The sequence below is a fragment of the Nothobranchius furzeri genome, chromosome 12 (genome assembly GCF_043380555.1).
Source record: "Nothobranchius furzeri strain GRZ-AD chromosome 12, NfurGRZ-RIMD1, whole genome shotgun sequence".
Lineage (NCBI taxonomy): Eukaryota > Metazoa > Chordata > Actinopteri > Cyprinodontiformes > Nothobranchiidae > Nothobranchius > Nothobranchius furzeri.
The window spans coordinates 66,185,966-66,199,582 of record NC_091752.1 but is presented as its reverse complement, the minus strand read 5'-3'; the positions used below and the strand labels follow the sequence as shown (position 1 = coordinate 66,199,582).

Below are 13,617 nucleotides of genomic sequence, written 5' to 3'. Positions count from 1 at the left end.
GTAAATCCCTCTATCATGGTTCAGATACCTCATGTTAAACATGTTACGTAACAGATTGGACTGTTTATTGAATTTTCTTACAATAATTTCAGTCTAAAAAAATCGCTAATGTCGTATAGTTGAATGTATCGCATTAGGGATAGGTACCTTTGACATTTGAATTGATTTGGTACTAATTCCCGGTACCTAGGAATCGATACCGGTACTTAACGGTACCAATTTTAGATACTTTTGAGTGTTTAATAATATAATTGTCTTTTATAATAAAATATATATTTTTCTCAATATATAACAATATTTGATAAATATCACGATAAATAACATACAACTGTTTGTATTTTAACATCGTCCTTGTAGTTTTATAAGCTGATAATTAAACTGAAGCAAACATCTTTACTGTGAACTAATTTTACTGTGTATCTTCATTCCTTTTGCCGTCCTTTTAAAAAAAAATTCCTAATGGGAAGTTAGAATATCCGAGGAGAAAGCGAACGCACCATTAGCTGATAACAATGGTGGCAATGGAAGCTAATTTATCAAGCTAACGTTATCTTAAACAGTTTATTTAGCTGCTGGAGCAGATTAGAACGATGATGCCTCACACTTAGATCGTTGTCGCTGGTTTCATCTTCACCCAATCACCCGTCGCATTTAGTAAAGTGAAGCCAAACTTTAGCGCACATTCATGTTCTTCAAGTTGGAAATTCGGAGTTCCGAGGAGAAAGCGAACGCACCATTAGCGGAACAGAAGCTAACAAATCAAGTTTACGTTATCTTACATTTTATTTACCTACCGGAGCAGATTAAGATGAGGATGTCTCACTTTGATCGTTGTCGCTGGTTTCATCACCACCCAGTTACCCATCACATTTAGTGAAGTGGACCCAAGCTTTAGCGTTCGTTCTTTCTACCATGCTGCTCGCAGGGACCGACGACGTAACGCTCTTGCGCATGCGCAGCTGTCTAGGCAAGTTCTCGTTATGAAGGACGGTACCGAAACGAGGCACCGTTTCAAATGACGTGAATCGGTGCTCAGTCGTTACTATGGAATTCGGTCGGTATCTTAAAAAGTACCAAATTCGGTACCCATCGCTAATCGCAATATATCGTATCGTCTCCCCTGTATTGTGATACGTATCGTATCGCCAGAATCTCACCAATACACATCCCTATTCTACAATAATTACCAAAATATCAATCATTAGAAAGATAAAAAATTATTTCATGAGTCACATTTTATGATAGAGCTCTAAGACGTTTTAAGCCGCCTCTTACCTGTAGCAGCTAGCAGTGCTAATGCTAACTTGTATGTAAACAGGAAGCAGATGGAGGTTCTGTTTGTGTTGTGCTTCCTTTCTGCCCTCTGTAACTGTGTTCCAGTATGAAATTCGTTGTTACTGTTGAATTAAGTTGCTATACCCTTCAGCCACCACAGAGGGAGCTGCAGCGCCACTTTAGGAGATCAATAAACTGCATAAATTCAAAGTGAACAGACTCACCATCCTCCTTTTCAAGTCCTTTTGGGCCAGTGACATTTTCTGTAACCTTACGAGCAACAACTGCTGTGCCCTGAGAAAGAAAAGGAAATGGACCAGGTCATTTTCACTGAGATAGGCTCTACTTTTGACATCATTATATTAAACCTCATTACAAAGCAGTCAGATGAAGGGCTAGTCAGCATACCTGTTGTAGTTGGGCATGGTTCCTGTCTGCAGATGCTTGGCTGTGAGCGGGTCTACCAGAGAGCAGTGCCAGTGATACTTCCCATTGTGCCTTGTATCTGTGACGTGTACGATGTTGTCACAGGAAACAGCCAGAGACGGTGGGTCGCCATGAGGCTCCATGTTGAGGTTGACACGCGCATAAAAAGAGTCAGGACCCGAAAATGCGCGGGACGACAGCTCCGAGCACAGTTTAGAATATGCTAGAGAGAGAAGAGAGACCTTATTTAGTCTCAATGTTTTTAATCATGAGTGATAATAGAAGAATGTATAACATAAGAAGAGGTTTGAAAAGTACTGACTACCCACAATCCCTACGGTGTGTGTGTGTGTGTGTGTGTGTATGTGGCAGGCACGCAGATAGGGTGGGGGTGGGGGGTGGGCAAATATTAAATAAAACGTATAATTGCTGGTAGGTCTGGTCTTTGTTGACTGATCACTTTGTCTGGTCATGACTGACTCTTGATTATGAAGCAGAATATTGACTCTGATGAAGAAATTCACTCATCCAGCCGGGAAGATTGACGCTGCTGCTGCACGAGAGGTGTGTGGAGTTTACAAGCTCCAAACGTTGGGTTTGATGTTGATTTAACCTTCTTTGGGACGTTATGGATGTATAAATGATGGTAAAACACCGCTAACGTGACAGCCGTAGCGACAATGTAAAAACAAAAAAAAAGCCATAAAAATTGGCAGATGCTGATGCGTTAGATGTGGAAGTCAGTAAAATATTAAATTTCAAAAGAGATTTATATATTTATATATAAATAAAAACTTTCCAAATATAATGAAAATTTCTAAATAACGTAAAAAAAACGAAGAAACATCTGTTGGTCACACTGAAAAGTTTGGGAACCACTGCTCTAAGTGATGAGTGAATTTCGTTTTTAAATATATTTTATGTGCAATTTTTAGGGTTTTTATGTTTTCTGTATGCTGAAAATCATTTAATGTTTTGCATAAAGCATGAGGTTTTGGTTAGTAATTGATTGGAAGAATAACAAATGACTGAATTAAATAGTGGGGCACCTCTGTCAGTGCGCCGCAGGGCAGCTGTGGCTACATCGTAGCTTATCACCATCAGTGTGTGTGTGTGTGTGTGTGTGTGTGTATGTTTGGGGAGGGTACATTGGAACTTTGTCCCCCCCAGTTTGAAAATCCTATCTGCGCCCCTGGTGTGTGGGTTGGGCACTAGGTCACCCATAAGGTTCTGAAGAGCTGAATTGAAGTCCAGTGGGCTAGGGTTAGCCACCTCCATCTTGGCAGCGAAACACATCACGTTATTCCAGAAAAATACAAAACTGGAGCTGAGAGCGGGGTGAGCGTGGGGGTAGATAGTTAACACCAATAAAACTCCGAGTCGATGCAGCTATGAGCTAACTTATCTAAAACGGGGATAAAGTTTTTAGCCAGAAAACCAGAGCAGAAGGACTCTCTCCCTTCTAGGCTGTAACACTTTTGACGTGAGGCCGAGGATGAAGACTTCCTTGGAGCAAGCGAGGTGGCTAGCTGCTAACGCTGGCTCTGACGGCTCATCTGCTACCTGTCAATCAAAAGGACACGCCCCTAAATATTCAGAATTTCAAACTTTAATTACATCTAAATGGATGTGTTACAAAAATTCAATACCTCAAAGTTGTCCTGACTGTAAACTTGATCTGTCAAACCTGAAATATTTTCTGAACCAGGCTGTAAACATGTTAAGTTGTTTTTTTGAACATGGGAGTCAATGGGAACCTGTTCCTTTCTCGACCCAGCCCCTAGTGGATGAAGGGAGAACTGCAACTTTTGTCACTTCTGCATTGGCTTCACTTTTGGCAGGCAGAGTTTCCTCCTTGGCTTCGAATGACTTTTTGGGCCATTTCAGACTCACCCTCTGGGTTACTCTGGTGTTTGAGGGACGAAGGCTCGGTCCACCACTGCAGAGTAAAGTGGGCCACCTCAGCGGTGCACTGATTTAGACTCACACTTCCTCCACCAAACAGAATCCGCTCCAACTAAAAACCACAAAAACAACCCTGCATGTTACGTTACAGCTTTTCACTCCAGCTCCCAATTTTTCAGGCATAAACAAACACACACATACACACAGTCTACTTGCATGACTGATTCAGCACACACAGACACACCTCCAACAGCTCGCTGCCCTCCTTTAGCCCACAGTGTTCAGCCACAGAGCCAGCTTTAACATGGCTGACAAAGATCCCCGTCCGGTTCCCTCCAACGATGGTGATGTCATCGGCCAGACTGGATCTGCTGTGTTTAGGTGAGGTTGGGGGGCTGGAAGATGTTGAGCTGGAAGAGGGTGGCTTCCTGAGATAGACAAACAATGATGTCATGATGTCAATAATAATAATAATAATAATAATAATAATAATAATATAAGGTAACATTTTAGATTAGGGAACACAAATTAACCATTAATTAGCTGCCAATTAATGTGCATATTAGTGGACTACTAAATCTGAATTAGTCATTAGTAAGCTATTATTATTGCTTATTACCAATGCTGTAATTCCAACATTCCTAGGCCATAAATTAAGAGTTTTATCATAATAAGCCATTCATAATAGTTTGTTAACTGAAAGTAAATGATTTGTTGCTGATTATCACACATACTAATTAGCTCCTGGAGACCCCAGGAAGACTAGCATCTGCACTTAGGCAGAAGCTAATGAGGATCTCAATAAAAACGAAACGAAATGAAACGAAAGCTCAAATATGTGTGGCTTTTAATGAAGTAATTCAAGGGGAACTTCTTCTTGCCTTTATGTGGTTAATTAATACTAAACTAATAGTAATTACATATGAACAAAATCTGACTTTAGAATGGGGAACATGTTCTTGATTACAAGTGGTGAATAGATTGTTGTTTAGGCTCTATTAACATGTGGAGTTTGGTGTTTATTTACATAAAACCAGAACAAAATATTTTTGGTTATTAATGCAGAATAACTATTCCCCTTGAATTACTTCTTTAAAAGCCACATATTGATTTGAGCTCATTAGTATGTGCATTAATAAAACTCTCAATTTATGGCCTGTTAATATTAGAATTACAGCATTGGTAATAAGCACCTAATAATAGCTTAATAATGACTAATTAAGACTTAGTAGTCCACTAATCAGCATATTAACTGGCAGCTAATTAATGGTTAATTTGTGTTCCCTAAACTAAAGTGTAACCTAATAATAATAATAATAATAATTATTATTATTATTATAAAGACTCAAAGAGGAGACAAAGCTGCAGCACTTCTAAGTGTGGTACCTGGAAATGGGAGTGGGTTGGCTGGAAGAAGTTGTGGGTGCGTTGACCAGGTCGGGGGGGAAGAGGTGGGAGTGTAAGGAGGTCCAGGAATCCCACAGAGAAGGTTCACTTTGCTTACCTGAGAAGATAAAACAACCTTCTAATGCACTGCTAAAGTGGGCTCCATGCAGAGAAAAGAAAAACTCTCACATTTACCTAAAATGTTTTCATTCTCATCGCTGCCCCAGTGGTCCGTGTCAAACCTTTTACGATCAGAACAAGAAGGACATTAATCATATGGAAGAAGGTCCAACCTTTGTAGAACGTTGGCTGGAGGCATCTTTTTGTGTCTGAGAAACTGACTCGGTGTTACAGCGCCGGTTGATGGAGTTCATACACGGAGGAAAGGGGAACGTGGAGAGGCGATTTATTTCCTTCTCGCTGTCTTTTGCCTGAATCAGTCGAGGTAAACACTCAGACACAGATCCACATCCAGGATTTATTTGTGCAAATGAAAAGTTCTGGAACTCACCGACACCGGGAGGTTCTCCTCTGAGGTGGAGCTGGAACCTGGGAACAAACACCAGAGCCGTGTCCGGGACTTTTAAAATGGGGTGGCCCATGTGGGGCCCTTGTTTATGCATGGGTGGCACCAATGGTTATGCTTATTTATTTATTTACACAAATCGTTTATTTATTTATTTATTTATTTATTTATTTATTTATTAACTTTCTAGTGAATTTTGGAGTTTCACATTGCACAATCACCATTATTTTCTATTCATCTTCTAGTTTTGTGGTGGTTAGCAAGTCACTTCTTGTTGCATTATTGCCACCAACTGGAGTTGAGTGGGACTCTAAATACTATTTATGTAAATATGAAAAAATAATAAATAATATTAATACTACAGAAACGTTCTGTAGGCCTGGGCTAGAAGACAATGTTAAAGGTGCATGCTACCACGCACTATTTTTGGAGTTTACAACTCAAGCCTTTTGTCGACAATGTAAAGTCAATTTAAACTGGAACTTAGTAAGGCGGCACCTGGGGTGGCCAATCAGATTCTAAGGGTGGCATGTGCTACCCCAGGCCACTCCCTGGACACACCCCTGGATTTAACACCCTTCAGCTCAGCTCACAACTACATTAAATAAGCAAAATTGAAAATGGTGGTGAGAACTTACTCTCTGAGTTTTCACTCCTTCTGCCTGTAGAGGGCATCTGTGGCACAGGAAACGTGAGTGGAAACATGACCCCAAAGTTCATGAGAAATGTTTGACATGAACAAACATGCACTCTAGAAGGCCTTTTTCTCATCAACATCAACAAGACCCTAATTTAGCAGAAGAATACAGCAACTCAGTCTTTAAAAACACAAAAATAGTAGAAAACACCCAGATTTGGGTCTGGCAGGTCAGAGGTTACTCACAGCATGGCGATTTTTACCCTAACTTGATTTTTATTGTTGATTTTCCAAGTTTTGTCTGAGAGTTTCTCATTTTGCACCATCTATCTAATGAGCAGCACTGACCTTATTCAGCATCAGATGGGCGCTGTTGAACTGAGGGCTGAGATCTAGGTCAAGAGAGCAGCAGGGCCCGAAGCACTGGTCCTCGCTGCACAGAGACAGGTGGGACTGTGAAAGAGAGATAGACAGATGTTAGAAAACCTCTGTGACAGCAGGGACAGAACTCTCCTACGCTCTAACCCGAGTAACTCACGCAGTGCAAGCCAGAGCTCTGCCTCAGTTGCTCGCGGCTCCTCTCTCGCTCTTTTTCCAGCTCCTTTTGCTGTTGCTCCAGATTGGCCTGCAGCTCTGCGATGCGTTTACGCAGTCGGTTCTTATCCTGCAGACAGTCGGTGTACTCCAGCTGCAGGCTGTCTCGGCTACGCAGAGCCTGATGAAAAGACGGAAAGAGACAGAGGAACACTCACCAGGACTGATAAGGTGAATTTGAGTAGGAGTTGATCCGGGAGGGAAAATGATTTGTTAGATGAGCAGCAAACCACTACAGAGATAATCTGTGTCAACCAAAAGACACTTTTGAGTGCTGCTAACGGATGACTCCCTAAACATGCAGGAGAAGTCATTTGGGCAGATTTGACAAGAAAAAGCTGAATAAATACAGAGGCACGTCAAAAGCTCCAACAAAGTCAAGTACGGTGGTGGCCGCATCATGATATGGAGACCATGAGACCCGACTGGCTTCACCTCATACTGACCTGGTCTCTCTCCTTCTCCAGCTCCATGATCTGGTTGAAGTAGGACACGCTCCTCTTCTGCTCTGTGTCCCAGTCCAGCTGGAGAGTGCTGACCTTAAGCTGGAGCTGCTCGCACTGCAACTCCAACTGCACACACAGATCCAAGCCAGCATTTAACATTGTCATTCACTTGTTTTCTCAATAAATCTGCAGTGGTCTCTAATATAAATGAATTGTGAGTTGCTTTCTGTGGAAAAAAAGCTCTGGCGATTTTGTTTCAGGGAGTAGAAGTTAGCTGCAGGAGAACGGGAGCAGAAAACGGCAGGATAGGGAGCCTCAGTCACCGCCCTTTCCAGTCGGCTCACGGGTCCCCGGAAGGACAAAAAAATGAATGCAAGTCAACGGAGCTAAAAGAGTTATTTTCTAATCCGCTTTGCCTTACGGACCGCGACGTCACATGTCGCATTGGAAAGGCAGCGGCAGTGTTCCGGCGGCTACAGCCAGTCTGGGCGTCTGGGTCCATCGGGCTACAAACAAAAATCCGCCTATTCAACACGATCGTCATTCCAACCGCCATATACGGGAGCGAGACATGGAGGTCGACAGCGGCCATCACACAGCGCCTCAATGCGTTCCAACAACGATGCCTCAGGCGCATCCTTCACATTTCCTACCTCGACCACATCACGAATGAAGCGATCCACCACCAAACGGGAACACGCCAACTCGCTGAGGTCGTTGCAGAGTGACGGTTTCGGTTTGGGGGCCATGTGCTACGAATGGCTCAAACACGCATACCAAAAGTGGCCATGCTGTGGACCCCAGGACGCGGAAAACGGAAACAAGGACGGCCAAAAATCACATGGCGCAGAACTTTTATCGAAGACCTACGTGCCGTGAACCTGTCATGGGATGAAGCCGAGGCCGTCGCGGCCGACAGAGCTCGCTGGCGATTACTTTGCGCCCAATGCGCCAGTAGGCGCCGGAGGAACTAAATAAGTCTAAGTAAGTCTTACGCCCTGGATCACACATATGTTGTACTGCAATTTAAATGAAAACAAATGATGGGTGTTTTGACCACACCAGTCACGTATTTTGAGATTTATCGGTTTATAAATGTTCGTAATTAGCACAACTACAAATCAGACATCGGGCATGTCGCATATATGACATCACCTCAGAATCTCCTCTCCTCTAGCTTAGCTGCTACTTACCACATGGTCAGATTTATGTTGTTTTTTTTCCTCCTGAGGGAAGGATTTGAAGTTCGCTGAACTACAGCCACTTTCCCTCTTTTTTTTCTCTCCGTATCTGGTTCGATGACGTCACTTTCGTGATGCACATTTGTAGTCCTGGACTTATTTTTACACAAAACCTAAAATAACATTTCCCCCAATCGAAAATAAGCGCTTTCTTGGTGTCAAAATGCGTCTTTAAAATTCATGGACACCATATGTGAAATCCATGGAACATAACAAGTGAAATTAGAAAATAGTGTTTTTAGCTCCGTTGACTTGCATTCTTTTTTTCGTTCTTCCGGGGATGCGTGGTGCGGATGTAGATGGGCGTGACTTAGGTACCCTAGTTGGATTCTAAATCATTATTATTCTTGGTATGCAAGCATGCTTCTGATTGGCTAACAGCAACACAACTCCTCTGCTGCCCCTGTTCATTTTGCAACATTGATTTTTATCTCAACAAATAACAGAAGCCTGAGGAAGTTCTGCCATGTTGTGGAGTCGCTAAGGCTAACGGTTAGCTTCTGCTAGCCGAAACCAGTGTTGCCAACAGTTTTTGACTGAAAGTAGCTGAAGTTCCCCCCAAAAGTCGCTAGATGTCGCATGATGACATCACATGCTAATTTGTGTACAGCGCAATGATGTAATCTGATTTGCGTGATGACGTCATCACGTTTGCGTCGTGACGATACCGGTCTTGTAGAGTAAATCAAATAAAACCCGCGTGATTTTATAAAAAAAAATTTTTAATTTATTTTTTAATATTTTATTAAAATAAAAAAACATAGAAGACAAAACAGCAGCCTTTAAAACATCAAGGAAAGATGGCACAAAAAATGGAAGGGATATTTTTATTGTGTCTGAAGAGAACGGAACTCTTAAACACAAAAATATTAAGTTGATAGCAATGTATGTATGACTGAATTAAAATGAATTTTCTCTTGTAGTTTTCAAGTGCCTTGAGATGTCTTCTGTTGTGATTCAGTGCTATATATTGACCTAATAGATAATATATATATATATATATTTCATTTTTGTTTGGTTTTGTTGCTTTTAGTACTTTTGTGTAAATAGAAGCTGACCGTATTTAGTATTCAGAAACATTACGTGCAAACTGCCAATGACCTGAGGTGTTTGTCTTACAGTATTATTCTGTTTTTTATAAAAGTTTTAAATGTGCTACGTTATTGAACTCATCATAGAGTTCCAATGTTCCTTGAATGCACCACATGTGGTGCGAGAAGCCAGCAGCCATGTGCGAGTGCGACGCTGCCTGCACGCACGCACACGCGCAGATCATTTTCTTTCGGACACTCTGGAAGGAAGGACGGTCCTGTCGCTTCAGATGCATCTCTAATCTGCAGGTAAAGTCGGCTACAAAGTTGTAGTCAAAGTAGCTTAGGGGGGTCAGAAATGTCGCCAGATTTGTCGCTAGGCGACAAGGGGGCCGTTAAGAGGGTCTTAAAAGTCGTTAGAAATGGCGACAAAGTCGCTAAGTTGGCAACACTGGCCAAAACATGCTCTGATCTCTACTGGACGCCAAATCAACAACAGCCTTCTGCAGTGACCCATTCGGGAAAAAGGGGCAGAAGACTATTTTTACATCCAGCCTGCATAAATCTCAGTTACCGAGTATGTTTCTTTGTGAACTTTGCTCTTTAAAAGTGAAACGGTCATGCTTGGATAAGAAACAGAAGATGATTTGATATGTTTGAAGTATTCTTCTAACCTTATCTCTGTGCTCCTCGGCACACTGAAGCTCTCCCTGGAGTTTGGCGATGATGTCACAGAGTTCCTGTCTCTGTTCGGCAGCCTCTCTGCGGTCCTGCTGCAGGATGTCCATCAAGGCCTCACAAGATAAGGAACAACGTTAATAAAACCTGAAAAGCAGCTGATGACATCATATGATCTAACACATACAATCACTCCGGTGGAGGGATCAGAGCTGTTGGTCGGAGTTTTTGGACTCTCAGCTTTCTGAACCTCGGCACGCTGCAGCAATTCCTCCATCACAGCAGGAGGGGAGCCGTTTACTGCTTTGGAGCGCAGACTGTTTGATTTGTAAATCTTAGTAGTGTCACTCTGTTTTTTATCTGCCTCTGTCAGCCTGGTCTTAAGCTCCTCCACCTGAAGGACACAAAAAGCAATAATTAAATGATGCAAATGGATTAATATACAATACAGATGGATGGTGCTAAACAAAATGTAGCAGGTTGAATTCATCCTGGAAAGAGCCTCTGGACCTTGTTTATGTACATATTTTCTGTCATTTGGAACATAGAGTTCCATTCATCAGTGGTTTGGTTATCATGCTGCCACAGACTAAACAGCAAAGCAGCTGATTTCATCTTCACAGGTGCCCCTGACACACAGAGAAACACTTTGAACCCCCTGGAGCTCAAATGCATGCTGATCTTTTCACACCATCTATTCAAATGTTTATGTTTTTGTTGCTCTGTGGACCAGTGGTGCCCCCAGAAAATGTTCATAGGGGGGCCTGTGAAAATTTTAGGGTGGCACATCAAGTTGGTCCTTGTTGTAATTGTGGTGCCTTCAGCTGTGCATCCCACGTTCCTTCATTTTTTTAATTAAAAAACAATATGCATCTAAAACTTTTATTTCCGCATTTGAAAAAAGTTAAATTCACTGGATGCAAAAACATCCACAAAAACTATCATTATCGTATTGACCCAAATATAGGACAACCCCGATTTTAAGATGACCCCCTTTCCAGGGGCGTGTCCAGGGAGTGGCCTGGGGTGGCACATGCCACCCTTGGAATCTGATTGGCCACCTCAGGTGCCACCACACTAAATTCCCTTTAAATAGGCTTTTTATTGTCCACAAAAGGCTTGAGGTAAAACAAAAAAGCATAACCACTGGTGCCACATATGCACAAAGTAGTGCCTCATCTGGGCCACCCCATTTTAAAAGATCTGGACACGCCACTGCCCCTTTCCAAGTTAAATTATCCATATTTATTGAAAATTTGAGAACAAATACTGAGCAAAGACACTATTTTTATGCAAACTATCATAACTCGGCTGACGTGAAATCAAAAGTCAAATGAGGCTTTTATTCACAGACGCCCTCTGCCTCGCTGTACTCACTCACCCTCATGCTGCTGCGGGGTGTACCATCAGATCGCTACACCTGCCGGCTTCTCCCATTGAACGTCATTCTCACTGCCAATACATCCATGTTTGACGCCTCTGCTGAATTGACCACCGTCATCTTAAAATTAGCATCATAGCTCTGCATTAGTAGCTTTGCCCCACTTTTGATCCTCTCTGCTCCAGACCTCTCGTCTCCATTTTTTTCTTCTGTTGAGAACATACAGCCTGGCGCCCTCTGCTGTTAATGGCATGTAACGACCCCAGACAAAAATCAGCATGTGCAAACGCTTAGACCCCGATTATAAGACGACCCCACATTTTAAAATTACTTTCTGACGCTAACCTTGTCCTATATTCGGGTCAATACAGTAAATATATTTCTTTCTGAAAATGGTGAGAGGCAGCACCTTTATTTTTCATAATGAAATATTAATTTAACTGTTGATTATACATTTCTTTCACTGGGTTTTAAATTTATGTCTTAATTTGAGAAGATGACTGTTTGGATTGTGTGAACACGAATATGATTTATTAAATAGCAAATCACCCCCAAATCAACTTTTTTGTCTGATAAAATATATAAATGCGTGTCTAATCATGCTGCAGACACGCGTAGTCAATAGTTTAGTTAAAATTTAAATTTTCTGCCTAAAACTGTCAGTGTTGTGCCGTTGTCAGGTAAAAACTCTGCGCTGCATTTGACTTTAAATCTGCAATCGCTATTGGCTAAGAGGTACCCTAGAACGTTAGCTGGTACCATATGATGTCACAATGTTGTTGTGAGCCTGTGTGTGTGTGTATTTGTAAGTGGCTCCGCCCTCTCAGTCTGCTAGGCAACAGCATTTGTTGCATTTCTCAAAAAGGAAGTGGGAGTTGAGTAAGAATCTGGTAGAGGGTGACTTGCTCTTTAAAGTGGGGGAGGTCTGCCCTGGGGAGGGGGGTGGGGGTGTTGGACAATAGGGTGGCCAGCTGACTTCCATGGTCACCCCTTGAGGGCCCTATTGATGTGGACATAAAAAAGGATGTCTTGTAGAGGTGGTTTAATTAAAATAAAAACGTTCCTGGACCTAGAGCGTCACCTGGAAATGTAAAAATCAACAGGAGCAAAGAGGCTCGGGACTAACAACAACAAACTAACAATGCGTGAAGGAATCCCCTCTTCCTTCGTCCTGGGTCTAATGGACCTACCTGTCTCAGCAGTTCCTTCTCTCGGATGCTGGCTCTGCCCTGCTCCTCCAGGGCACTAGAGTACTTCACAGCCTGCTCCAGGAGTCGGTCTTTCAGCTTACCCAGCTCCCGACTGGATGACTCGCAGTCCTGACGCAGCCTGGGGACACAAACGTTCAGCACATTGTTAGAATTTCTTTCTTTTTAAACGACTATCAATCAAATCTGTCCAGTGGGTCGTCGGATATTTGGAAAAATAAATAAAAACAATTGTGAATTAAAGACAGCTCCTAATTAGAGTTTGATGTGTGGAAAACAAATACAGTCGTGTTGTTGTAGGTTTACTCAGGATGAGAGTCTAACAGGAACAAGTGAATCCACGCGGAATAAACAAACCTTTCAAGCAGCAGCTTGTCGTGGCGTAATTCCTGAGCTTTACGTTCCGCTCTGCTCCGCTCCTCCTCGGCCATCCGGCAGCGCTGAGACAGCCGGCGCTCACACAGGTGGCTGTTTCTGAGCTGCTCCCTCAGTTTACGCACCTCCAGCAGCAGAAACTGGGTCAAACCCTCTGGACCTTCCTCGTCTGGAGAGAAATGTGTGTTTTCATTTATCAATGCAATATTTGTCAAATCGAACCAACAGGGAGAAAATTCATCGCATGTTTTATGTTCAGTGTTCTTCAGCAGAGGCGATGAGTTTCACTCCACAACTCGTTTGGTGCCACAAGTCCAGCATCTTTCTGAACAAGAACGTCTTCATGACAGGAAGCTAACTTTCCACTGGATGTGTAAAAGGTTGAGTAATAGATGTGTTTTACCAGCGAGCTCCCTTCCTACTGGGAAGGTTTCAGACACGAAACGGCAGCAGAAGCGTTCCAGTTGGTCCCATCATTACAAAATCACTGGAAAATTGCAAGACCACA

General features: G+C 42.5%; 1 protein-coding gene across 1 annotated transcript in view; it reads right to left on the bottom strand.

The window, feature by feature from the left end:
* Positions 1-13,617, bottom strand: part of zmp:0000000896 (caspase recruitment domain-containing protein 11) — a 28,225-nt gene that overhangs the window by 2,048 nt on the left and 12,560 nt on the right. Inside the window, exons 4-19 of the mRNA XM_015945338.3 lie at positions 13,092-13,278; positions 12,717-12,855; positions 10,333-10,539; positions 10,142-10,261; positions 7,196-7,321; positions 6,694-6,870; positions 6,504-6,608; positions 6,157-6,193; positions 5,504-5,541; positions 5,335-5,423; positions 5,188-5,234; positions 4,993-5,110; positions 3,851-4,034; positions 3,595-3,718; positions 1,684-1,924; positions 1,500-1,569 (exon numbers count right to left, since the gene is read on the bottom strand). Coding sequence (XP_015800824.3) covers positions 1,500-1,569; positions 1,684-1,924; positions 3,595-3,718; positions 3,851-4,034; positions 4,993-5,110; positions 5,188-5,234; positions 5,335-5,423; positions 5,504-5,541; positions 6,157-6,193; positions 6,504-6,608; positions 6,694-6,870; positions 7,196-7,321; positions 10,142-10,261; positions 10,333-10,539; positions 12,717-12,855; positions 13,092-13,278 — 2,009 coding nt within the window. The remainder of the gene's footprint in view (positions 1-1,499; positions 1,570-1,683; positions 1,925-3,594; positions 3,719-3,850; positions 4,035-4,992; positions 5,111-5,187; positions 5,235-5,334; positions 5,424-5,503; positions 5,542-6,156; positions 6,194-6,503; positions 6,609-6,693; positions 6,871-7,195; positions 7,322-10,141; positions 10,262-10,332; positions 10,540-12,716; positions 12,856-13,091; positions 13,279-13,617) is intronic.